The sequence below is a fragment of the Calonectris borealis genome, chromosome 3, assembly GCF_964195595.1.
Source record: "Calonectris borealis chromosome 3, bCalBor7.hap1.2, whole genome shotgun sequence".
Lineage (NCBI taxonomy): Eukaryota > Metazoa > Chordata > Aves > Procellariiformes > Procellariidae > Calonectris > Calonectris borealis.
The window spans coordinates 1,162,338-1,186,020 of record NC_134314.1 but is presented as its reverse complement, the minus strand read 5'-3'; the positions used below and the strand labels follow the sequence as shown (position 1 = coordinate 1,186,020).

Below are 23,683 nucleotides of genomic sequence, written 5' to 3'. Positions count from 1 at the left end.
CGCTGCCTGCGCTGGAGCTGAGCCAGGCTGCTCAGAAGGCAGCATCAGCCCTGGGCACCCGCAGGCTCCCAAATCCCGTCCTGGGCTCTGCACAGGGGTGCCCGGTGTGCCCGTCCAGCGCCGGCGGGGTGCTGGCAAAGGTGCTGCCTGCAATCGGGGCGAAAGGCAGCAGAGGCTGGGCAGCGCTTGGGGCTCTTGGCTGGAAACCTCCCCAACCTGCTCCTCTTACCCCCGAATCATCGAATCATGGAATGGTTTGGGTGGGAAGGGACCTTCAAAGGCCACCTAGTCTGACCTCCTGCTGTGGGCAGGGACATCTCCAACCAGACCAGGTTGCTCAGAGCCCCGTCCAACCTGACCTTGGATGTTCCCAGGGATGGGGCATCCACCACCTCTCTGGGCAACCTCTGCCAGGGCTTCACCACCCTCGGTGTAAAACATTTCTTCCTTCCATCTGGTCTGAATCTCCCCTCTTTCAGTTTAAAACCCTTCCCCCTTGTCCTGTCGCGACAGGCCCTGCTAAAAAGTCTGTCCCCACCTTTCTGATAAGCCCCTTTAAGCACTGAAAGGCTGCAATAAGGTCTCCCCGGAGCCTTCTCTTCCCCAGGCTGAACAACCCCCACTCTCTCAGCCTGTCCTCATGGCAGAGCTGTTCCACTCCCTGATCGTTTTGGTGGCCTCCTCTGGACCCGCTCCCACAGGTCCCTGTCTGTCCTGTGCTGAGGACCCCCGAGCTGGACGCAGCACTGCAGGGGGGGTCTCAGCAGAGCAGAGCAGAGGGGCAGAATCCCCTCCCTCGCCCTGCCGGCCACGCTGCTGGTGGTGCAGCCCAGGGCACGGTTGGCTTCTGGGCTGCGAGTGCACATTGCCGGCTCATGTCCAGCTTTTTGTCCACCGGTACCCCCGAGTCCTTCTCGGCAGGGCCGCTCTCCATCCCTTCATCCCCCAGCCTGTGCTGATACCGGGGCTTGCCCCGACCCAGGTGCAGGACCTTGCACTTGGCCTTGTTGAACCTCATGAGGTTCACATGGGCCCACTTCTCGAGCTTGTCCAGGTCCCTCTGGATGGCATCCCGTCCCTCGGGAGTGTCGACCGCACCACTCAGCTTGGTGTCATCTGCAAACTTGCTGAGGATGGCCTCGATGCCACTGTCTGTGTCATTGATGAAGATATTAAACAGTACTGGTCCCAGTACGGACCCCTGCGGGACACCACTTGTCACCGATCTCCATAAGGACATCGAGCCATTGACCACTGCCTGGTGGTCATGCGACCATCCAGCCAATTCCTCATCCACCAAATACTTCATCCACCAAATCCATCCTGAATCCTCCTTTCCCCATCCCTGCATCACCAGTGCCCTCTCTTCAGAGCTCCCTTTGCATCTGCCATTCCTAAAGCCTTGCAGGATTTATTCATCCTCATCCCGACCAGCGCCCACGTCCCCTCCGCTCCATGCGTTTTGTGCCGGTTTTGCACCGCCGCCGCCCGGGGCAGCCGGGGGGCTCAGCTCAGGAGAGGGGTCCCTCTGCCTCTGCGGGAGAGTGGCTCTGGCCGGCTGCCCCGGGGCAAGCTCCCTCTTGCTCCAGGCTTGGCCAAGCACGGGTCAGGCCCGGGTGGCAGCCGGTGATCCGCTGCATACCTCCGGCTGCCCTGCGGGAGATGCTCCAGCCCCGCAGGCGCCGGTCCGGGGGCTGCCGGAGCACTGGGAGCAGCCGGCCGCCTGGTTCCTGCAGGGAGCACCGCCAAAGCGGCGCCTCTTGGCATCCCCCAGCCTCGGGAGGGGTTTGGAGGATAAACTTGACCTGAGAAGAGAGAAAAGAGGCTTTTTGCCTGAAAGCCCGTGAGCCTGAGGAGCAGCTTCCGTTCCACAAGCTGCCCGAGCCCCCCCCAAGCAGGGCTCTGACTCCTGAGGAGCAGAGCGGCAGCCGGGCCAAAGGCAGGAGGCAAAAGTGAAATTACTTTTGAATCTGCCCAGAGTCCACGCAAGCAGCAGCAGCCCGGGAGAGCAGAGGGCAAACTGCTGCGTGCCGGTTCCCGAGGTCAGGGCTGCAGACCCACGGCCTCCCCCGTCAGCAATTAATGGGGAGCGGGGTCATTAACATCGCGAGGCGGCTCTTGAAGCCTTCCTGCCTACCCTTCCGATCCTCTCCCCATCCCACCCAGGGGGGAGAGGGCGAGCGGCTGGGTGGGGCTGAGCAGCCGCCTGGGGTTAAACCGCGACACAAACCCACGTACGTGCACGCACACACATGCACACAGACATGCACACACACATCCATGCACATGCATATGTTCACATGCATGCATGTGCACACACATATGCACATGCATATGCACATGTGCATGCATACACACAAGTGCACACACATGCATGCACATGCATATGCACATGCACACCCATGCATATGCGCACACACATATGCACACGAACGTGCCTGCATGCACACAAATACCCACACACATGCACACACATGCGCACACCATGCATATGTGCACACATGCCTGTGCACAGACGTACACATACGCATGCATATGTACACAGGCACACACGTGTACGTATGCATATGCACACACACAGAGGCACACGTGTGTGTACACCCCCCCACACCCCCCCTGCAAAGCCCTGGCTGGGTCCCCCCTGCACAGCCCGGGCCTCAGCCGGGTGCTCTCAGGGGTGGGCGCTGCACCCCCCACCCTGCCCAGCGCCGCCGCAGCCCCCCCCGCTGCGCCCCACAGCCGGTGCCCCCGGGCCAGCCCCGGTTTGGGGACCGAGCACCGCCAGGGCAGGAGCGTTCAGGGGCAGCGCGGAGAAGAGCTGCGCGGTGCGGGGGGCTGCAGCGGGGAGCCCTCCCCCCGGCGCCTGGGGACGGGAGATTTGGCTTGTGGGGCCCCGGGGTGCCAAGCGGGGCGACTCTGGAGGAGATGATGCCACGGCGGCTGCTGGGGGTCCGGCAGAGAGGCGACGCGAGAGGGTCCTGTCTGCAGCGTGGGGAGAAGCGGGAAGGCTCCTGGGAGACAGGACAAGGGACGGATGCTTCTCCCCAATCTCCTTAGGGATTTCCTGGCCCAAAGGACGTTGCTTCCAGCCCCTCACTGTGGTTGCTGGGCTGCTCTCGGTGAGCTGGGGCTGATCACCTCCCTGGCACCGTCCCGCACCAGGAGATGGAGCACTGCACCGGCCCGTGTCCCCGGCCACGCGTGACGCTGCACTCCGCAGCCACGCCCGTCCTCCCCCTGCCCCGGGCGGCAGGGAAGGGGCCAGGAGAGAAGCGACTGGTTTTAATGGAATCATAGAAAGCCTCATAGATGAGGCTGCAGACCAGGTCTCAGCCCCGAATCCCCCCCCGCATCATCCTCAATTCATCGGCACAACCAAAATACGCCCACGGTTAACACCCACATCACCCAGAGAAACGCCTCCCCGCAAAGGGCCCCGGGATCCAGGACAACCTCTCCCTGCGGCGGGATGGGGCCGGGCACGTTGGGAAGGAGATGCCCGGTCCTCCCCTCCGCTCCCCCGACCACCCCCACCACGAGCAAGGGCTGGGGACAGGCAGGGGACGGGGGGTGCACATCTCCCCCGTGCAAGGCGGCTTCACGCAGGGGACGGAGCGGCAGCGCCGGCAAACCGTTTGGGTGCTCAGCCTTGCTTTGGAGGTGGGAGAGGAGGGACACGGACGTCCGGGGGCGAGGACGGAGGCTGTTGCTCACCCAGTCCCCCACATCACCGTGAAGAAGCTCACAGCGAAACCGCGCCCCGTCCCCAGCTCGGGGCCGGGAAGAGCCGTGGTGGCCGGCCGGCAGCAGGCAGAAGAAACCAAACCCCGCTTGAAGCACTGAATGAAGCACGGTGCATGAAGCGGGGTGACGCCGCTTGCACCCCACTCCCGCGGCCCGCTGGCCCCTGCACATCAGCCACAAACGGGTCCGTGCCCATGCCGGGGCTGGAGACACCCCCTCCAGCAGCTGCTTTCGGATGGGTGCCCCCACCCTAGGGTGCACCCTGAGGGCCTTTCCAGCCGCGTCCCCGCAGCCACGACGTCCCTTTTGCTGAGAAAGCGGGCACAGGCGTGAAGCACAGCGCGGCTCCAGCCCCTCGGGGTGATACTGTGCCCCCCAGCCCCCCCGCCATCATCACCTCTGCACCTCGCTCCCGCGAGCCACCCCGGGGAGCTGATCCGGGGCTGCCTCGGGGGGATCCCAAAGGCACCCCATGAGCATCACCCCCCCCAACCACAGCCCTGCACCCAGGGTCCCCCCAAACCTGCCCCCCAGACCCGCTGCCCAGGGTCTCCCCCACCTCCCGGACCCCCTCCCTCCTTGCGGGGGGCACAGGATCCAGCCGGAGCCCCTGGACCCCTCGGACCACACAAGACTCGGGGTGCCGCGGGAGGGTATTGCAGGGGCAGGGAGCGCTCGACCCCCTTCCTCCGTGGGGAACCAGGTCCCGGGGACGGATCCTGCCCCTGCGGCTCAGAGCTGCCCGGGAAGCCGGGCTGGTGCCGCCTTCCCACCCCTGCAAGGGTTTAGGGCTGGGAAAACAGCAGGGGAGAGGACGCTGCAGCCTCCCTCGCCCGGGCTGCCGGACAGGGCTGTGGTGGGCTTGGGCTTTCAGCCCTGATTGAAATTTGGGAGCGGGGACCCCTCGGTCACTACCAGGAAGGTGTTTATTGAGGCCAGCTGGCTCTGCACCATGCCGTGCTCCTCCTGCCAGCCCCGGGCACCGAGGCGACAGATTTCCCCAGCACAGCGATTTGGGAACTCGTCCCCCTCTGCCCCATGGACGGACAGACAGACGGACACGGCTGAGCCTTGTCACTGGAGGGTCACTCCCAGGGCTGGGCTGCCCCTGGGTTGCAGCAGGATCCCGGGGGGCTGCGAGGCCAGAGCCGGTGGGACCCCATGGGGGTGAGGGGCAGCCACCCTCAACTTGTGCCGCCGGGGGCCCGGTGACCGTTTCTCCCTGCCAGCACCAGCCAGGTCTGGGCTTCTTTGGGGGGGGCCCCGGTGACCTCGGGGCTCCCTCCGGCACCACTCCTGCCTGGGTGCTCAATTCCAGCTGCTGCTTTGCCCTCCCATGGCGTCAGCTCTCTCCGTCTGCGGGCTCCGGCACATCCGCAGGGACATCATCTTCACTCTGGGGAGAGAGGTGACGGTGACCACGGGGGAGGACCAGCCCATGCACCCCCCGGCATCGTCACAGCCGGTGCCCACCCTCAGCCCACGGCCCCAGCGTGGGGGATGCTCACCCCCAACGATGCTCAGCAGCTCCTCGAGCTCCTGCTGCAGCCGCAGCTGCAGCAGCTCCCGCAGCAGCTCCCGGCGCCGGCTCCGTGGGGCCACCCCCATGCGTCGCAGGGTCCCCTCCGTCAGCCGCAGCAGGGCCCGGCCCGAGACGGCGTGCTGGTGCGCCAGCTCCGCCAGCTCCCCGGCCCCGCTCCGCGCAGCCAGCCAGGCACCCACCTCCGCCACCGTCCACTGCCCCGCCGGGCGCTGCTCCCGCCGGGCCCCCTCCGACACCTGCGCCAGGAGGAGAGGGGTGAGCTGGGACGGTCCTCTCGTCCCCAGCCTGTCCCTCCAGCCCCATGGAAGCTATAGGGTCAGGCTGGCTCCTCCATGCCACAGTCCCCGCTGCCCAGCCTGAACGTGACCCTCGGTCCCATCCCCGCACTGATGCTGGTGGCTGCACCCACGTCCCCATCCTCCACCCGTGGGGGTGCCCCAGCCCCCGGGGCCCAGCCCCAGTTACCTGTGGGGTGTCTCCAGCTCCCGAGCCCCTGCCCACGCTCACCTCGGCCGTTGGGCATCCCTCCGGCGGTGCCTCGGCCCCATCCCGCACCCGGGTGTCCATGCGGGACAGCGGGCAGGGCACGGGGGCAGCTCAGGTTCCCTGCAAACAGGGCTCCATCAGCCGGGGGTCCTGCGGCTTGCCCCCAGACCAGCCCCCCATGTCCTGCCAGCCAAATAACCCCCCTAGTATCCCACCACGACAAAGCACCCCATGCCGTGGTCCCTGCCCACCACCACCTCCCCAGGGAGATGCAGGTGGGGGTGGCCATCCTCCCCGATGCCACCTGGTCCGCGTCCCCCGGCCCCCCCAGCAGAAGGGGGCTGCTCACCGGGGCACCAAGCCGGGGGCCGCAGCGAGGCCCCGTTGCCCGTCCCGCCACGTGGGCGTGCGGAGCCCGGCGCACCCAGAGTGAGATCAGCCTTGGCTCGCCCATGCCCGCCGCCTCCGTGAGCCCGGGGCAGGGGGGGACACCGGCATGGCACGGCTCCCCCAGCCCAGCCGGGACCCCTTCCCCAGCCTGACCCCCTCCTCCTCACCGCCCTCCGTCCCAGGTCGGTGCCAAACACCGGGAGAGCGAAAGAAACCTTTGCCCCGGCCCTGCCTCTGCGGGCACAGCCCCGTGCACACCCCCCGGCCCGGCTTCCCCCGGCAAACAGCACTGCCCGGCTGCTGGGGGACGCCTGCCCGTCCCGGGGAGCCGAGGGTCAGACCCAGGCCGGGTCACAGGAGAGCACAGCCAGGCTCCATCCATACCGAGAGCCGGTGAAGGAGCTCTGCAAAGGCTCCTCCATCTCCCCGCCCGGTTCGCTGCAGCCAGCCCGCCCCGTTTGCCCCGAGCACCTTCCCCGCACAGACCGGCACGGGACGCACCGGAGCAGCTTCACCTACCACAAGGACGGTGGCGGCGAGGGTCCCGGTGGGACGCGGGAGAGGCAGCGGCAGAGCAGGCGGGAGGAGCAGGATGAGCCCCAAGGATGAGTCACATCCCGAAGGGCCGCAGCCCTGCCCCGCCGAGCGTGTAGGGACCCAGCCACCGCCTGCAACAGCCCACGGCGCTGCTCTGCCCCCGAGACCCTGGGGGGGCATTAAATCCCCCAAATAACTGTGAAAACGATCCACCACGGAACAGGCAGGCCGGAACGGTCCAACAGGGCCACGGGGCTGCAAGGGCTGCCCCAGGACACGGCAACACGCTCGCACCTGAGCCGCCCCACCAGCTCACCTCCCGGACAGGGCACAAACAGCACCTCCCCAGCCCCAAACACGCCAGCACCGAGCAGCGTTCGTGCTTCAGCTCCCTCTGGTCCCTGCAGCAAGCCCCATCCAGGGTTGTCCCCCCAGCACAGCCACAGCCCACCCAGACTTGCAGCGGGGGTGCTTGTGCCCCCCACCATCCATCCATCGCTGCAGACGGGTCCGTGCCCACGCAGGCAGGACGAGCGGGCTCAGCCTCATCAACCAAGCAAGCAGCTGCACATCCCTGTCGCGCGGTGCTACGTTACCTTTAAAGACTGTTTAACTCGAGGCATCCTGCAAAGCAGGATCACACGGTCACCACGCCGACGCGGCCCTGGGAACAGGCTCTCGCACACGTGGGAACAACGGGAATCGCAGTGCTGCCACCTAAAAGTTCGCTGAGCTCTCCAGGACCTCCATCCGCTGGGAAGCGGGACACCGAGCACGTTCCCACGTGCGTTTGAGCAGGAAAAGCGAGGGGTGTTTGCACACAAAACCAAACAGGCCCCTTCTCCCCTCACCCAGGCGGCTCCCACTTGCACCCGCAGCCACCTCCCCGCACCGCGTTCCCGCCGGCGCGGAGGAGCAGCATTGCACAAGAATTCCAACCAGGAATAAACAAGGACCGCCCGCCGCCACCCCCGTTCCTTATCTCAGGTGTGCCTCCCGAATTGCGGGGCTGTGCAGCAGCTGGTGGGTTGCAGCTGTTTCTTTCACACAAAGGACTCGCAGGTTTTTGGAAGAATCTCTATTCCCCGGCAAGTAACACCAGCCACCCTCAGCATAACAAAACCACAGAGACGAGCGAAGAAAATAACCCAGAACATTAACCAAAAGGGCAAGAACAACCGTCTCATCTTTCCAAAATCTTGGGAGAAAGACCACCAGTCTGCACACCTGAAGTTTATCAACAACTTGATTCTGCATAAGCATTACCCTGCCCCTATTTCTGGATTTTAAAAAAAAGTGTGTAATCAAGGTGCCACAGAGAAGCAGGAGTTACCCAAACAGTCTCAAAAGCATGTATTTTGATGATTCATTTGGGCTCTGGAGCTCCAGGTGGGTTCTGGGCAGATCTCAGAGCAGCTGTCTCCCATTTCAGAAAGCAGACACCGGGGGCCACCTCAGAGCACACAGCACCCACAACAAACACCACAGAAACCGTCCCCATATTTCAGACAAGGGGAAGGAAAGAAAAAAGCCGGACTATTTTTTTCTTCCTGATTTATTGTGGCTAACATCAGTGACACTCATTTGTCAGAAGCAATTTGCTAATTCCAATGCTGTTTGGCCATCGTGCAGCAAACGTCCTCCTTACAAACCAGGTCAGCCAACTCAGTTTGATTCTGAAAACACTGTTACTCCCTACAAGGACACATTAACCCTCCTCTCAGCCCACTGACCTCCAGTACTTTACGTTCTCCTTATCTCCAAACTTTATTCTCCGTACACGGCTTTGGATTCATTCTTCTTCTCTTAGAAGAAGAATGGAGGAGGTGGAGAAATGTTGCCTACTGAAGAGTTACAGTAGAAATCAGATAGGTTACAAGGTCCCTGGAGAGACCGAGAGCCACATTAACTTTTATTCTCCTGGAAGTGGAATATTTCCCAGAGCGTGTTCATTAGTTGAAAATTACCAGCTGAGTAGCTAAAAGGTATTTACAAAGGCCACCAAAAATCCTTTCCGAGAAGGATTGTATGTATGTTTTTATTAGTGCATTGAAATGGCATTGCCAGGCACAGGACGTATGAACACCCACTCAGCAGTCCCTTGACCTGTTACTGAGGGTAAAGCTCCACTATCATCGCGTGCCCCTGGAAGGAGAGAGAAAGAGAGAGAACGGTCACAGAAAGGACTAATTATTACAGACACGCACTCAACAGGAGACGCCCATCTCCCCACCGTCTTAAAATAAAAGGGGAGATGAAAATCCAGAGCCGATTCACTAAGAGGATTCTGCAGACAGGGGTTTGATGGCTTCAGGACAGCACAGACGTGCTTCAGGCTGGCCAAGGCAGCAGAGTCCACCCTGACCAACGCACCAGGCTCTCCCGAGGGCCAAACCAGGAATTCAGGGAGGAGGCAACGTCGCGACCAGCACCCTCAGGTTGCAGAGGGCCAGCTGTGCCAGGTCCCCACAGAACTGCCACCAGCCACTGCAACCTGAACCAGGGCTCCCATTGCAGCCTCAAGAGCTGTAGGAGGAGTCTCACCCCCATTTTCTTGTAAAGATCTTTCTTCCCAAGATTAGAAGAATAATGCTCACAAACCACAATTTGGGAAGTCTTTGAGAGTCACCAAACGAAACCCTCAGAACATGGCAGAAATTTCTCCTTCCCTTTTGCACCATCCGGGCAGCGACGGGCTGCAGTCGCCATCGCCCAGGATGATTTGGAGACGGGATGGAGAGCCTCTAAAGCAGACGAGGCGGAGGGAGCTCACTGAACTGAGCTGCGATAAGGAGGCAGCCAGCCGAGCGGAGGGCGTTATGAACACCCAGTGCCACGGGACTTCAGAGGTGCCCCCACACCTGGCGTAACCGGACAGGGTTTCATAGTACCACAGGAGCAGGAACGTAATTACTGCCCCTCTCCAGAGGGAACGGTGCCAGACCACACAGCATCACTACCTGCCCTCCTGCAGCACAGGCAGCAACCAGGCCGTACTGTCCTCCTTCCTTCTTCAATCTATGGGCAGCAGTAATTACTAGACGGCAGCCAGTGGCACCGAAAGGATGTCCCAGCGAGAGGGAGCCGCCCCAGTTATTGAACTTCTCCAGAGGAGGGGCTCCGACCTGCAAGAACACACAGAGGGACACACGCAATCACCTGTCTGGAAGGAGACTGGCCTTACCGCCACAACACCAACCTACGTGGCCAGCCAGGACCGCTCTGAAGTGTTCTTTGGCACGTACAGGTGCCTGATGACAGCACAAAACTGTGCCACAGGCTTTACTGCTTCACCTGCAGTCAGACAGGTATACCCCGTGCTGTCAGAAAGCATGCAGAAGGACTGAGCCCCGCCCACTGTTTTCAATTCCCTCCTCTCCAACAATGACTATTACAGCTCTAGATCTCCACCTCCTGCTGACAACGGGAATGCCATCGTTCCCAAAGAAACTGCATTTTGGGACTCGCTAACCCAGAGTTCAAGAAACATCGCTTCTCCTCACAGAAGATAACAAAAGCCTTGCTTTGCAGCACTAGCATGCCCCGCTGCAACATGGAATTCAATCAATCCCGAAGTTAAACTAAAGATAAAAGCGTCCTGACTGTGTCTTACCTTTGACTTTCTGCCCATGTAGTTTTGCGCAAACCAGTCCGAATCCATGGCTTTCAGGTTAGCCAGTATCTGCCCCTGAAAAGGAGGGGAGGGCAATGTTAACAAGGATAATGGCAGACTTAAGGAAAGCCTACGGACAGTGCTAGGAAATAGGAGATATCTTGAGACTAGCTACAGCCACAAAACTAATACAGCCAACTTAGAAAAGCATTTTACAGGATTAGCCCTGTTAATCAATGTTAGCTCGACCTTCGCTAGAAAAAGACGCCATCCAATTAACAGGCCACCTCACCATAGTAACACATAACCCCAACCCAATTAGTAGATGATGTGCAGAAGTGGTTTCTTTCATACGAGGGTGTTGGGAAAGATTTTTTTTACATATTATTTTAGAAGAATCTGTATTCCTTTGGTGACTCCAAGCAACATAAGCCATTCTTGGCATGGATTGTGTCAATGTAAAAATGTTATATATTTAAAATATATACAGTACTTGTATTTAGACACAAACGTAGAATTACACCCATCTACATTTAGTGAAGATCTTAACAAGAGCTTTCACCAACACGAAAACAGATGTCTACAGAATGGCATTTTACAGTTAGAGGCATCCTCAGTGTTCAGAGTACTTACAGCAAAAGCTTCATGGAATTCAAACACATCGATATCAGCCATGGTTAGACCAGCCTTCTCTAGCACTTTGGGAGTAGCGTATGTTGGACTGAAGAAGAGTTAAGAAACAGAAGTCTTGCATGAATATGTTTCCTCGCATCATCGTCCCCTTTTTCCACAGCGACCCACGTTACCTTCCTTCTCTCTAGGGTGCCTGGCTCTCTGCCTGTCCCACTCCAACTGAAACGCAACCCCAAGTCACTGCTGCTAGTACCAACACGCTGAGAAGCCCCCCAGCAGATCAGGGTGAATATTTCTGCCACAGCTGCTCTCCCTCGTTAGCCACCTCTCCCTGCTGAGTCACGCCTCACACACCGGCTCTCGCACCTTTGCGAGAAGGCCTGAAGAGATGTAGTATCTCATGAGACACTTCCCAAAAAACAAACACGTAATGGCAAGTCAAGGCTGTTGTGCTAGTACGGACTGTCAGGGGATGCTCTTGATCATCGCCACCTACCCCAGTAGCAGTTGGTCCTTTGGATCCTGGGACACATACACGAAGTCCCTGCACAGGAGAAATGCTATTAGTAACAAAAAGAGGAGAAGGAGGACGTGAGAGCAGGCTTGAGGCCACGTAGAGCAGTCCCTCTTTACCTTAGGTAGGCCTTTGGTTTGTATCCCATTGCCAGAGCCTTCTCCTCAGACATGAGCAGAATTGCCGAAGCACCGTCTGTCTGAAAGAGGCAGACAAACCCAGTGAGGTTGCTGCCCGAAGAGCAAGCACACCCCGCGCACAAAGCGAGCCTGACAGCCCTCCCGTAGAGGACCCAAATATAGCCAGAGCTTCAGGACATCCCCCTACGGAATGGGACAAAGAACGAGTCTGCATGATGGAGCTGATGGATGGATGATCTCCGAATGGTGTTCGCACACACACTGCTGAAGCGCTTCCTTACAGTCCAGACCCACAACTCCCCCTGGATTCAAACAGGACAGAGGTGCCTAACTGCCGTGCCAGTCCTGGGGACAAGCTGGTACCCCAAACACTCACCTGTCCGCTCAGCTCCATCCCAAAACTGGAGTATAATTCTGGGACGACACAAGCCACAGGCTCACCACATTGCCAAAATGAACACCGTGGCTTTGGCGCATGACCACTCATCTCTGGAGTAATAGCCTGAGCTGGCCTACAGGCTGCGGCACGGAGCACACCAACAGCGTTTCAGCTCTTCTAATGCCAAGGCTGTGGCATTACCAGGCGTCTGTAAGTCCCCAAGAATGCTAAGGAGTAAATAGCATTGCTGCTGAAAGAGCCTCAGCAGCGGTTACTTGCTTCCTTTGAAGTGCTCACCACAAACTGTGAAACAGCCTTTTAAACACACAAGAATCTGTCAGGGCTGCGTGCAGGAACAAGACGGTGACCTCGAGCCCTCTGCGGAGACTTTCAGCGGCAATCACCTTCTATCGAGTCTCAGGAACTGGGGCTCAGATACACCTCAGCTAACTTACACAACTACCTTACACTTCAGCGTCTAAAAAAGCTTCCTTTAAAAGCGCCAAAGAGAGAAAAAGGAGCGTATGCAGAAGAGAGCTCATCGTAAATGTGCTAGAGAAATCTCTCCTTCCCCTCTGTGGATTACACGGCAAGCCCTAAAGTGACAAGTTTAGACTAAAACTACTAACTTCTAGACTTACAATGTGATCAGTCCCATCCTGGGACAGAATTTCTACACGTGCCTTTGAATGATCAACCCTCATGAGGCAGATACAGAAAACCAAACAGACCAAAACTTCAGGGGGTTAGTTGTTGACTTTAAAATGAAACAATCCAGTACCCAAGTTCACCAGATTATAATACAGTTCAAAGTTACCCTTGAAAAATCTGAAAGCAGGTGATATTGCAAAGGAGACAACTCATTCCCACAGATTATACAGCCTGATCTACATGTCTATGGGAGGCAGAGGGTAAACCGGACAGTTTTCCCCTCTGGCTCACAGTGATGGGAACAGGAATTACCAGGAAGGAGGAGTTGGCAGCTGTGACGGTTCCGTACGGCTTGACAAAAGCCGGCTTCAGCTTGCCCATCTGCTCCATCGAGGAAGGACGGATCCCATTATCTTTGGTAACGGTATCTTTGCCTGTTGATGAAAAAAGCATATTTAAACTAAGAAAGTCAGCAACATATATGAATTTGCACATCAGGAGTCCAGGGAAAAAAAAATTCAGAAAACTGTGCTTTTTATGACAAGTGGGAGGAGGAAAAAAGGGAAAATCCTTCATGGCGTCAGGATATTTAACATGGCTAAAAAATAGCACTTAAAAATAGAAGCTACATTACTTTCTTTCTGAAGACTGCAAAAATAAAGCGCTGCAGTCCATTTACTGTAAGAAAAAACTACCATATGGAAAACTCAGTTGATAAAATAATTTAAATTCAGGTTATAAAGCCTAAATTGGACAACTGAGCCTGAATCAGTACACGCTTATGTGCCAAGTTTTGAGGAAGTAAGAGCACTGGGAAGAACCAAATATATGTATCTTTAACTATATTGACTCCTTAAATAAGCCAGTTAACAAAAAGTACCAATTTTAGTATAAAGACTACATGTAACTGTGGATCTATAAAAGCAAGGTCTCTCCAGGAAACTAACTACAGAGTAAAGTGCCCAAAAGTAATGGCTACACCAAAGCGTGCCCATGGGCTGATGGGGGATGAGGGTGGAAATCAGGCAGCTTAAAGTTTCTCCTCAAACTGTTTCATATCTGAGCAACGACTGTGAGGCCTCGTGAACTGGAGTCTGCCAAGCAGAACACATTTCAGCTCTTCCTATCCAGCACCTGATTTATCAGACCGGGATTTTATTAGGGTTTCTATTTGTTGTTAATAGCTTGGGGTATCAAAATGGGTTCTCTTGCCTGACTGAAAGAGCAGGGGGATTCTTGGTCCAACCGTTCTGATTTTCCTTGCTCTATCATCAAGGATAGGAGGTGGGTATGACAAAATTTAGATATGCAAGGATATGTTTATGTATTTAGATATGCATGTTTAGAAACATGCTCCTGTGTCAGTAGTTTTCCAGGGAGAAACAGACAGCATATCAAAGATTTAAAATCCATATCAGATACACTGAACATTATGAATCCGACCCCAGTACTTCCCCTGCTTTTCTAAATAACGTATTTCTTTATTGAACTAGTGCATGCTAGCAATGAAACATGTGCACTTTTACCTGGCACTTTGAAGGGTACCACATCAAGCAGCAAGCCTCCATCCTGGGCTTTCTTGGCTAGCGTGTGTGAACGGAGGGCATACTCATCTTGCTCCAAACGGGAAACGGCAAAGGCAGCAGCCAAACGATCGGCAGAGTGACCCATAGTCTCACTGGTGGAGAACTCTGCCACAGCTGGGAGCTACAAAACGGAAAAATAAAGTCAGCGCACATAAACCCCTGTCCCTGGGCAGTTCCGTAAGGTGCAGAAGTTGGTTAAGCCCTGCACAGTCAGCCAGTGAGACCCTTCCATTTATTAAGTAGAGCAGTTAATATTAAAGCTATGCAATTAACACTTGGTAACCATACCAGAACGTATGAGAGGAACCATCACTTTCAAAGATTGTAAAAAAAAAAAATGGATACAAATGAGATCCAGACTACTGCTTACTCCAGGCGTTCCAGAACTGCATTGGATTTGCACGTGCAGACAAAGAGCAGCTGCCTTGTCCATTTAACAAGGACTCCCCTATGAAGGGTGACCGGACATTTTGGGCCAAGGTGAAACAACACATCCTGGGACCTTAAAACTTCTTGTCGCATACCTCCTCAAGCAAAACCAGAGACAGCAAGTGAGTTCAGCTTAGCTTTTATTCTTCCAGCAGCACACAGGAAATCCCTGCATGCATTTAAGTCTGCAATTTTCATATCTTATTTGGGCTTTGGGTCTCATCTCTGTACGTACACCGTGCTTCGCTGCACTCACGCTAAAGGCAGCCAGCAGCAGCACAGACGCACACAGTTTTCATGTGAAGAGCTCGGTGGTGGTAAGGAGGGAAGTGCTTTTCCTTCCCATCTCCACCACCCCTAATTCACCTCTCTCATGACCTCCAAGACAGAGAAGAGCCGCTCCCTCTACAGCAGACTCCTGACATTAACCAGCAGACCGCAGATTCTCATCAGGGCCCAAACATGGGAGCTGAACACATTCAGCACCTGGCAGGATGGGCCGGGAGCAGTAATCACAAGGCATATTTAAGATGCATTAATCAAACAACAATTATGTTAATATACTGAGGATATTCCTCTCTGATATTAAGCATGTTACTTCTATTATCTAGGAAACAAAAATTCTTCTGATGCTTTAGGACCCTTGCGTAAGTTTTATATTTATGGGGAAAAGCTTCTACTTTTGTAGTCTGCAGCACAGCTTGTCTAGGAGTTGCAGAAGGAGAGGGAGGTTTTGAAATAAGTTTGGTTTACTGAAGAGCAACATGTAAGGAGACAGAGAGTCACAAATGCTATGAGATGCATTAATCAACTGCAGTTTTAACCTAAAGCACAGGACAAAGATCCGATACAGGCGAGCCACAGGCAGCCACCTTGCCCTTTTAAATCCTCTCCATTGAGGCTAAAAAAATTACCTAAGCCAACTTGTTTTGCACCTCCTTGTACAACAGTTTAGCTTAAATGTCTTAATGCTTGAAAAAAAATTACCTCAGGAGCAAAGTAGTCAGGGCGAATTTTGGAAATCAGGGAGAGCTTTTGGCCCAAGGTCTTGGCTCGGTTAAGAGTGAGCATAGTCTTCCTCATCTTCCTACTGTGACGAATGGGAACGTCTGACATTAACTCCACACCCCCCGCTACGACGACATCGCACTGTCCAGCTGCAATCATACCCACACCTGCAGAACGAGACAGAGTTTCCCATGAGAGCTGTGTGGAGAAGCGACACTTACCCCATCAGTGCCGTGGATACTACTACATTTTATTTCCTTCTCCAGCCTCTGGCTTTGGCCGAGTTACATAACACGTGCTTAAGAGAGACGGAGCAGGTTGAGCAGACATTTTCTGAATCATACTAGTTTTGTAACTTTGCTTCCACTTCTCTTTGTCACACGCAGCAGTTGGGAGAAGAATATCCCCAGTGATTCAGAACAGTAACCAGGTCTCAATTTTTTTGCTCTGTTTAGGCTAAGGCAAAGATGAAAGTAGCCTGGAAAGTAGCAACTTCCTTATCATGATGTAGCCTTTACCTCCCAAGCTAATGTGGATACTGAGCAGAGACTATCACTGAAAGCAAAGGGCATCCAGCTGCTGGCAGGTCTACAGCAGACACTCTATTCACATTATATTTTCTTGGTTTGAAAACTTTCCTTCCATTCCAGAATTTCTTCCGATGCTTACTTATATTCACTAAGCAATGCAATTTAGAGGAGGGATGTAGAGGAGTTGCTAAGCTCCTTCCCAAACCCACAGCTTGTTCTTCCAGCCAACATACCTGTGGTCATAGCCTGGTTTGAAGAAATGCAAGCCATGGTGACTGTATGGGCTGGAGTTTTGTCAGAGAAACCTGCTCCCAAGGCAGCCTATGAGCAACAAAGAATGACTGTTAAAACCCACACCTTCTGCTCCCCAGGGTCAGAGCTGCCTTCTGCCCAGCAACACCTTTGCAGACTAAGCTGAAAACAAGTACACTGAGTTTTCATTCAGCCAATTACTGCAGCAGCTCTTCCCCTCCCCAGACCCTGGAAACAGGAGGAGACGCAGCTGCCCAGCTGCCAGGGCTCTCAATCCCGTTAGGCAGACAGTCACTGGCCCCCCATTAATAAAGGCACAAACTAATCACACACCTCACAATTTCAAAAGAGCTTCCAACTACTTGACATCATCTTTGCTTCACCTTATTTGCAAAGGCAGCATGTGAAAGGAATTATTTAGACCCCTGAGTACGAGGCACCGTGACTCGCTTTACACAGAACAGAAAACATTTCCTGCACTCAGAAAGCAGCGTCTCATTTGACCCAGCCTAGAGCACGGCCTCCCATCACGGGAGAACTGCTCACAGCAGGACCTTCCCTAGTTGAGACGTGGCCAACTGGTTTAAAGTTCAACAGTTGTTCCCAAGTTAAAATTACACCGCAGCCGCATCTGACTGGCAGGTGACCAAAGCAAGTATTTGCATATACACAGCTAAAGCTGCTGATGGAACTGGAGAGCCTCATAACCTCCTAAGTCTTTCCCGCCCAGGTTACGTCATGGTTTTGCCCAGTTGCAGAGAACAACAGCAGAGGCGCCAGGTTATAGAAAATCACATGCCGCCTCTGTGACATTACTTCAGTGGACCAGCTTCTTTCTGTGCATAATATGAGAATTGTGTTTTCTGACTGCCAGGAAAAAGGGCAGCTAAGCTACTGCATTTCAAATCATTCAAAAGCTGCATCTGATCAGCCAACTAAAATAAATAAATACCACAGTAAATCTATCACAGCACACTGGTCCTCTCAAGTACTTTGGACAAGCAGCATTTGAGTCCAACTGATAGTTAGAGCTGAGTGATCAGCAATCGTTAACAAAAGCTTCCCTTGCAGGGAACAATCAAGCAGAGGCTTCACAGCATTAAAATGCACTTGATCTATGGCAGATTTCAACAGGAGGCAGAGTCCCGTACAGTTATTTGACAGACAATACTGCACAACTAGTTCATACTCTCAAATCACGCTTAAATGAACAATAATACTGGAAATATTTTTTTTTTGCAAGTGTTTGTCATCTTCATACTAGTTGCAGAAATCAGACTCAGGAAATGCTGCACGTAACCCACCTCTCTGGCAACATTACTCGTTTTCACCTCCTGGATAACTGTGCCGTAAACAATGTAATCAACAACATCCCTTGGGACACTGGTCCGGTTCAGCAACCCCCTAAGGAGAAGATCAAAACAAACAGAATTTGCACCATGTAAGCAGTAACTTTGTCGCAGTCCTCAAACATCCTCTTTCCACCAGCTTGGCTGGAGAATAAGGCAACAATGGAGCCACATCTTCTGCCCCTAGTTCAGAAGAAAACTTGTGTGCATGTGTACTTAATGAAAAGTGTAATTGACTACGGACTGCAAATAATCATGGCGATAGTATCACTATAAATGATTACATAATTTCATGAAAGCAACTACTCTACACCCTCCACAAATGGTTGTAGTATCTTGCTCTATTTGGAGCATTCTGACATCAAAATTAAAGGAACAGGGCCTTAAGAGATAACAAAGCCAATCACCTTTGGTATAGGAACATGTAAAACTTCAGTAAAGACATGCAGAAAATAAGCAGTGCGTTTTCACCGTTCATTAGAAAATATACTGTGTAATTTGCCAGAACATCTTGACAAACACGCCAACACAGCAAATCCCATTGCAGGCAGTGATTCACTGGGATTCAAATGTCATTTCATGCACTACAAAGCACCGAATAAAAATGAAACTAAAGGCACCTCAATCAATAACTTGTCTTCCGCAGCACACTGAAATCCCCTCAATGCCCGGGACACAGCCCTCACGCACGACTAACACACTGCCTGTCAACCAAATTAGCCTGCCTTGGCTAAACGTGGCATTCAGATTTGGCATGACCGCACCCCAACCTCACAATCTTTCCTTGGGCCTTGAAATCTCCTTTCCCCCCAGTAAAGCCTTCTCTCTTTTCAACAGCACTTTGCCCTGCTTTTCAACAAAACAAACCCACTGCTAATGACCTACAGCTTTTGTCAGATCACTGCAGAATGGAAAGGACAGGCAAGACGACAGAATTAGCTTGTTACTCATTACCACTTAGTTTTCTCTGAATCGCCCAGATTGCTTTTCCCTAAAATTGTAAGCACACCTCAACAGTAGTTATGATCTCTGTATTAAGAAAACTACAGTCAGAATTAAAATTAACTAAAATTTGTCAAGCAAGACAACAATGTCATCTCTGTGTAACAATACACTTTAACACAAGCCTGTTGTAAACCCTACTGCTTAAGCCACCTACTAAGGTGGTGGCAGACCATGAAGAATGAAGCACCTGGATCGCATCGTTCAGAAACAAAGCTAGAGCCTTGGCTTCCAAATCTGTTGAAGCCACCGTACCAACACCGGGACTCCAGCAGTTCAATAAGAGAGAGTTTCCTGGGCCCTTCTAGTATTCAATTTACTTACAGCAACGCTGCTCTTGCTAAGTCATGTGGCATAAGATCCGCGTACCTGGAATTTAAAAAAGAGAGGCAGAAAATCAGGAGTGTCAGAAACCGATACAGATGTCTGTAAGTGCACATCAGCAGCACGAACTGGTGACATACCAGAAATGCTCCACCGCATTTGTAATCAAACATTTCATACCCCAGGCTGTGAAGACTATCTATGCATAGGTCAGCACACGATCACTGTACTAAAAACATTGAAAAGCAGCAGAAGAAAGAAATCCCCTATCCATCCTAACTAAGAGTTAGGTCAGCTGTGAATTTGGTGGCATAACAAGAAGAGTCTACTGCAGATTCTCTGCACCTGTCCGGCTAGTTTTGTGAAACTCCTTGCTTTATCTGCTATAGATTCACCAACAGCTTCCTCTAGACGTGCAGCATAAATCCTCATTCTCAGAATTCATATACATGGACAATCTTCTTCAAATCACGTTTTTTCATTAGGTAAGCTGGAATAACTATAGCAGGCTAATTCATTGCCACTTCAGTACTTTTAGGCATAAGAATAACTACATTGAAGTGAACAAGTAAGCCACCTTTTTCCACAGAAAGATTCTACTATTAACCAAGTCAGCACATATTTTCTGCTCATTTTATACTTACGAGGTGCCAGACTGCAAAAATGGAATACGGACGCCCTCTACCACAACGATATTCTTCACGCCACTTTTGGCTAAGGTCTTCTTACTCTTAGGCTGGACTGCTAAGAGAGAAGAGATGTTAACAAGAATACCAGCAAGCCTAAAGTAAGACCCTGTAAAAACTATCAGAAAACTAGAGAAATTGTTCTCTTTTGGTGCCTAAGTCAAAAGCAGAGTAGGTAGGACACATGAGCTGTAATCTTGTCTCTGTCTGGCTAATTACGTGATCTGTGAAAAATGATTTAACAACTCAGTACGTCCCCCATCAGCAGCGAGATTCATCTATAGCTACACCGAGCCAGTACAGCTGAGAACAAAGGCACATAATTCCCAGCCTGTTACCACTGACAAGAATGCTGCAGGAAGAGATACCTCTAAAAATGCTGTACAGCTTACAATATGAATGAGGCAGAGCAAATTCAAAGCCTGAGTAAGATCTCTCACTTGGGGAGCTGCAAGGACTGCAAATAGCAATCCACCTTCCACAGTAACTGCCTAATATGTGCTCTTACTGCACAGTAAAGGTGAGAGAATTCAAGGTAAATCAAAACACAGTTCAAGAAGGCAACTAACTTTCACTCCCATAGGAAAGCAGTAGAAAGAAGAGTGCATATAGTTGCTGTGGGTAACTTGCTACTTCTCCGTAAGGTGTCTGAGCATCTCAGGTTCAAGACAAAGCATGTCATGATACAGTATCGTGCAACAGGCCACTGTCAGAGCTCTTCTGGAGCAATGATTAACAAAGAGTTCAATGAGAATTTCCTAATGCAATCAAGCTTGCAAATCTTAACGAGCATGTACAGCAGCACGGGGCAGCTCCTTTTACAAGCAGGAAAAGGACAGACACGTAAAAGCAGATTAAGTCCAGCTAAATACTGTGCTCAAGCAAGTGCAAGCACCAGGACGAAACGCCAGCACTGTTCTTGGGTTATATAAGGCACTCTGCGCAAAGCCAAGGAGACGAGGGGGAGCTGCTGTCTAGGCTGGTTTCCAAAATCCAGGCAGCTCAAACCATTAGTCACCTGAGCAACCCCCCCCAATGAATCCCAGAACACCGGATCACCCCAACCGCTCGCTAAGGGCCACAGCTAAAAACCCACGTAACTGTGCACGCTCAGCGGCTCCGCCAAGACCTAAGCCTCTTACTGGTCTCGCTGGACTTCAGAGCTAATTCCACAAGCTTCTCCTTGTCAGGGGCAATCCCCTCCCCTCTGGGCAAGCGATCTGGTTATGCCCGGACAGCTTATAAACCCCGAGCTTAGCCTCTAGTTTAGATTCTAGAAATAGCAATCTATCAGGCGACGACAGGGCGTGAGCTCTGGACTGGGCACAGCTGCTGGGAGCGAGGGGCACGCAGAGGCTGAGAGGACTCTGCTGCCCACAGTGGTTTGCCTGTAGTCTTACTTGTTTGCGACTTTTGAGGGGCACTCAAACTAAAGCTGTCTGCACTGCGTTTCTGAGATTTATGTCGAATGAGGCTCTGGAAAAAGGAGGCGGCTTCAAAAATAGTCTTCAGTAGCCCAGACCCACTGAGATTTCTGGTGTTATTACGTTACCTGCAGCTTGTAACTGTGAAGAGCAGCAGAGGGACCGAGCAACTGAGAAACAAGAAACAGAAAAATAGGGTCTGTCAAACCTGAAATGTTAACAACATTTCTAGTTTCTGAAAGAACTGTTAAAAAAATAAGATAATGTCAGTAAGACAACTGCACCTCAATATCCGGGAGATATTTTTTAGATTACTCTGTTCATAAAAATGACACAGTTCATACTACCCGTTAACATGAGATTCCTCCCACATCTGATGTGGTAACGGACAAATATGGCAACAGTGGAATTGTCATTTTAAAAAAACCACTGTCATCTTTTTTAAGATGACAAGGGAACAGAGATTCAGCTACAACCATCCATTCCAAACCCAACACTTAAACCAGAACTTTATGACCTACCAATTCAAGCTTTTAATAAATGTAAAGATACTTACAGACCCTGGCAGCCCATGCTGAGGAAGCAGGGAGGTTTCTGATGGCATGGGTCAGCATAGAACTCATTTTGATATCTAGAGAGGTGAAGAAAGACTGGTATTAGTCCAATCTGGTCTATTTGGAACAATTTCAAGGTAAATGATCTGCCTGCTTCACACAGAGCCAAAAAAGCGAAGAAACAGAAGACGCTCCAAGGGCAGCAGCACTGAGAATTACTTTCTATTACGCTTTTTGAACAGCACCTAACACACAAGGAGCCTGGTTTATGACTGTGGCCTGCAAATGTTCCTGTAAATAAATACTCAACTCCCCAGTGACCCAGCACTGTACTAACAGCAGCCAGCGCAGTTTTCAATTCCCTTCCCAATAAACATTCCACCGCTTCCCCACTGGAAAATTGTCCCAGTGCCCAGCCAATCTCACTGCCAGCGTGACTCTCCTTGGCATAATTTCATGCCACTACCCCTCGTTTTAACTGTTGACGCTAACCTCAGTAACTTCCGTTGCGTATCCCCATGGGAAGCAGAACAGCATCTGCTACCCCAGAAACTTCCTCTGTAGCTTTCCCAAAGCTCATTCCAAAACAGGGTTTCCCTACAAACAAATCCTCATCTGCAGTTTTTCTTGCCCGAGGCAAAAAACGGTCCCCGCAGCTCCAGCTCTTTGACTGCTTCACAGCAACGTTCACGCTTTTAGCGTTCAAGCTAACAGCACTCTCTCTCCCAAATACAGGCGTTTTCCCTGGAGGGTTAGAGAAACACTTGCAGTCCCAAGCCCAGCCCACTCAGGCACTGCAGCTCTCTACAGCTTCTCAAAACTCAGCGTAAGCTGCCAGCCACCCTTCTTCCACGTTTACATCTCACGCCCTACAGCTCCACGCCTGCGACACGCCAGGCAGCATTCCTCATTCCCCAGCCCGCTCCGGCTACGCTGGCATCCCACAAACCAAACCTAGACTCAGTAAAGGTCCAGAAAACAGACCTCCTCCTCCCCGGCATCTTTCTCTGTGTCGCCTCTCTGCAACAGCGCTTTTCCTCCATCTGTGCCGAGCTCCCTCCCCATGCCTGACTGAAACTTTTCTCCACGTTTTTCCTGCCCGGACAAAAGAAGTACTCCCCCTGAGGAGACACCCCTACAAATCAATCTGCCCAAAGCTCCTTCCAGAGCCTGCAGCATCTGCCCCGCTTCCACAGCGGCCCCTCCTCCCCTTCCTCCCTCCGCACACCCAACACCCCTCACCCTCGTACACACCGCAACACCCTTCAGCTACCCGCTCGCACGCTGCGCATCCACCCCGGGTACCCGCAGCTACACCCCCCGCTACGCACCCGCTTCTCGCACTGCCCCAGGCACCCCCCGACACTCCACACCCTCTCCTCGCCCCACGCACAGCCCAGAGCCGCCACGCACCCCCTCGGCCGCACACGCCACGCACGGACAATTCTCCCCCCCCTCCCCAGGTACACACTCACGGGGCCGCACGCACCCCACCAGACCACCCCAAAATTAAGTAAGACCCCCCCAGGCACCCGCCGATCCCCTTCACCCGCCGACCCCCCTCCATCCGCCGCCCCCTCACCCTCAGCGGCCCCCGCCGCCCCCCCAAGCCGCCCGCGCACCTCCGCCCGCGCCCAGCACCGCCCCGTACTGCCGCCGCCACCGCCCGCCGCGCCGCCACTCAGGAAGGGCCCCGCGCCCTCCCCGCTCGCCGGGCTGCCCCATCGCCCGCCTGAGGGACGCCGCCCGCCCCTCAGCCTCTGCCCGCGCCCCCCCGCTTCACCGCCCGCCGCTCCCGCTCCGTATGATCCACAAACATCCGAGGCTCCGCGGTATGCGGAGAGGAGCGAGGGAGGAGGAGGTGCCGGCGGCGGAAGGGACAGGCAGTGCCGCGGGAAGCCGCGGACGG

General features: G+C 53.5%; 3 protein-coding genes across 8 annotated transcripts in view; 1 reads left to right on the top strand and 2 right to left on the bottom strand.

Annotated features, from left to right (window-relative positions):
• Positions 1 to 4,392: 4,392 nt before the first annotated feature.
• Positions 4,393 to 5,925, bottom strand: LOC142081274 (sterile alpha motif domain-containing protein 12-like). The gene is made up of 3 exons (XM_075147968.1): positions 5,795 to 5,925; positions 5,253 to 5,523; positions 4,393 to 5,140 (listed from the first exon to the last, which is right to left on the bottom strand). The coding sequence occupies exons 1-3, from the start codon at positions 5,852 to 5,854 to the stop codon at positions 5,136 to 5,138; spliced, it is 336 nt and encodes a 111-aa protein (XP_075004069.1). The 5' UTR covers positions 5,855 to 5,925; the 3' UTR covers positions 4,393 to 5,135.
• Positions 5,926 to 8,719: 2,794 nt separating this feature from the next.
• HADHB (hydroxyacyl-CoA dehydrogenase trifunctional multienzyme complex subunit beta) lies at positions 8,720 to 23,659 on the bottom strand. 6 transcript variants are annotated; one of them, XM_075144771.1, is made up of 16 exons: positions 23,592 to 23,659; positions 21,777 to 21,851; positions 21,349 to 21,390; positions 19,755 to 19,854; positions 19,111 to 19,155; positions 17,740 to 17,839; positions 16,417 to 16,504; positions 15,633 to 15,820; positions 14,157 to 14,337; positions 12,943 to 13,064; positions 11,580 to 11,659; positions 11,443 to 11,490; positions 10,947 to 11,034; positions 10,314 to 10,388; positions 9,661 to 9,825; positions 8,720 to 8,845 (listed from the first exon to the last, which is right to left on the bottom strand). In XM_075144771.1, the coding sequence occupies exons 2-16, from the start codon at positions 21,841 to 21,843 to the stop codon at positions 8,810 to 8,812; spliced, it is 1,425 nt and encodes a 474-aa protein (XP_075000872.1). In that variant the 5' UTR covers positions 21,844 to 21,851; positions 23,592 to 23,659; the 3' UTR covers positions 8,720 to 8,809. The 6 variants fall into 6 exon arrangements, with proteins under 6 accessions (XP_075000872.1, XP_075000873.1, XP_075000874.1 ...); XM_075144772.1 differs by having other exon boundaries at positions 19,755 to 19,851; positions 23,592 to 23,611; XM_075144773.1 differs by lacking the exon at positions 23,592 to 23,659 and adding an exon at positions 23,397 to 23,476.
• The window catches only part of HADHA (hydroxyacyl-CoA dehydrogenase trifunctional multienzyme complex subunit alpha), a 28,153-nt gene continuing 27,990 nt past the window's right edge, over positions 23,521 to 23,683 (top strand). The window contains exon 1 of the mRNA XM_075144765.1: positions 23,521 to 23,606. Coding sequence (XP_075000866.1) covers positions 23,579 to 23,606 — 28 coding nt within the window. The 5' untranslated portion in view covers positions 23,521 to 23,578. The remainder of the gene's footprint in view (positions 23,607 to 23,683) is intronic.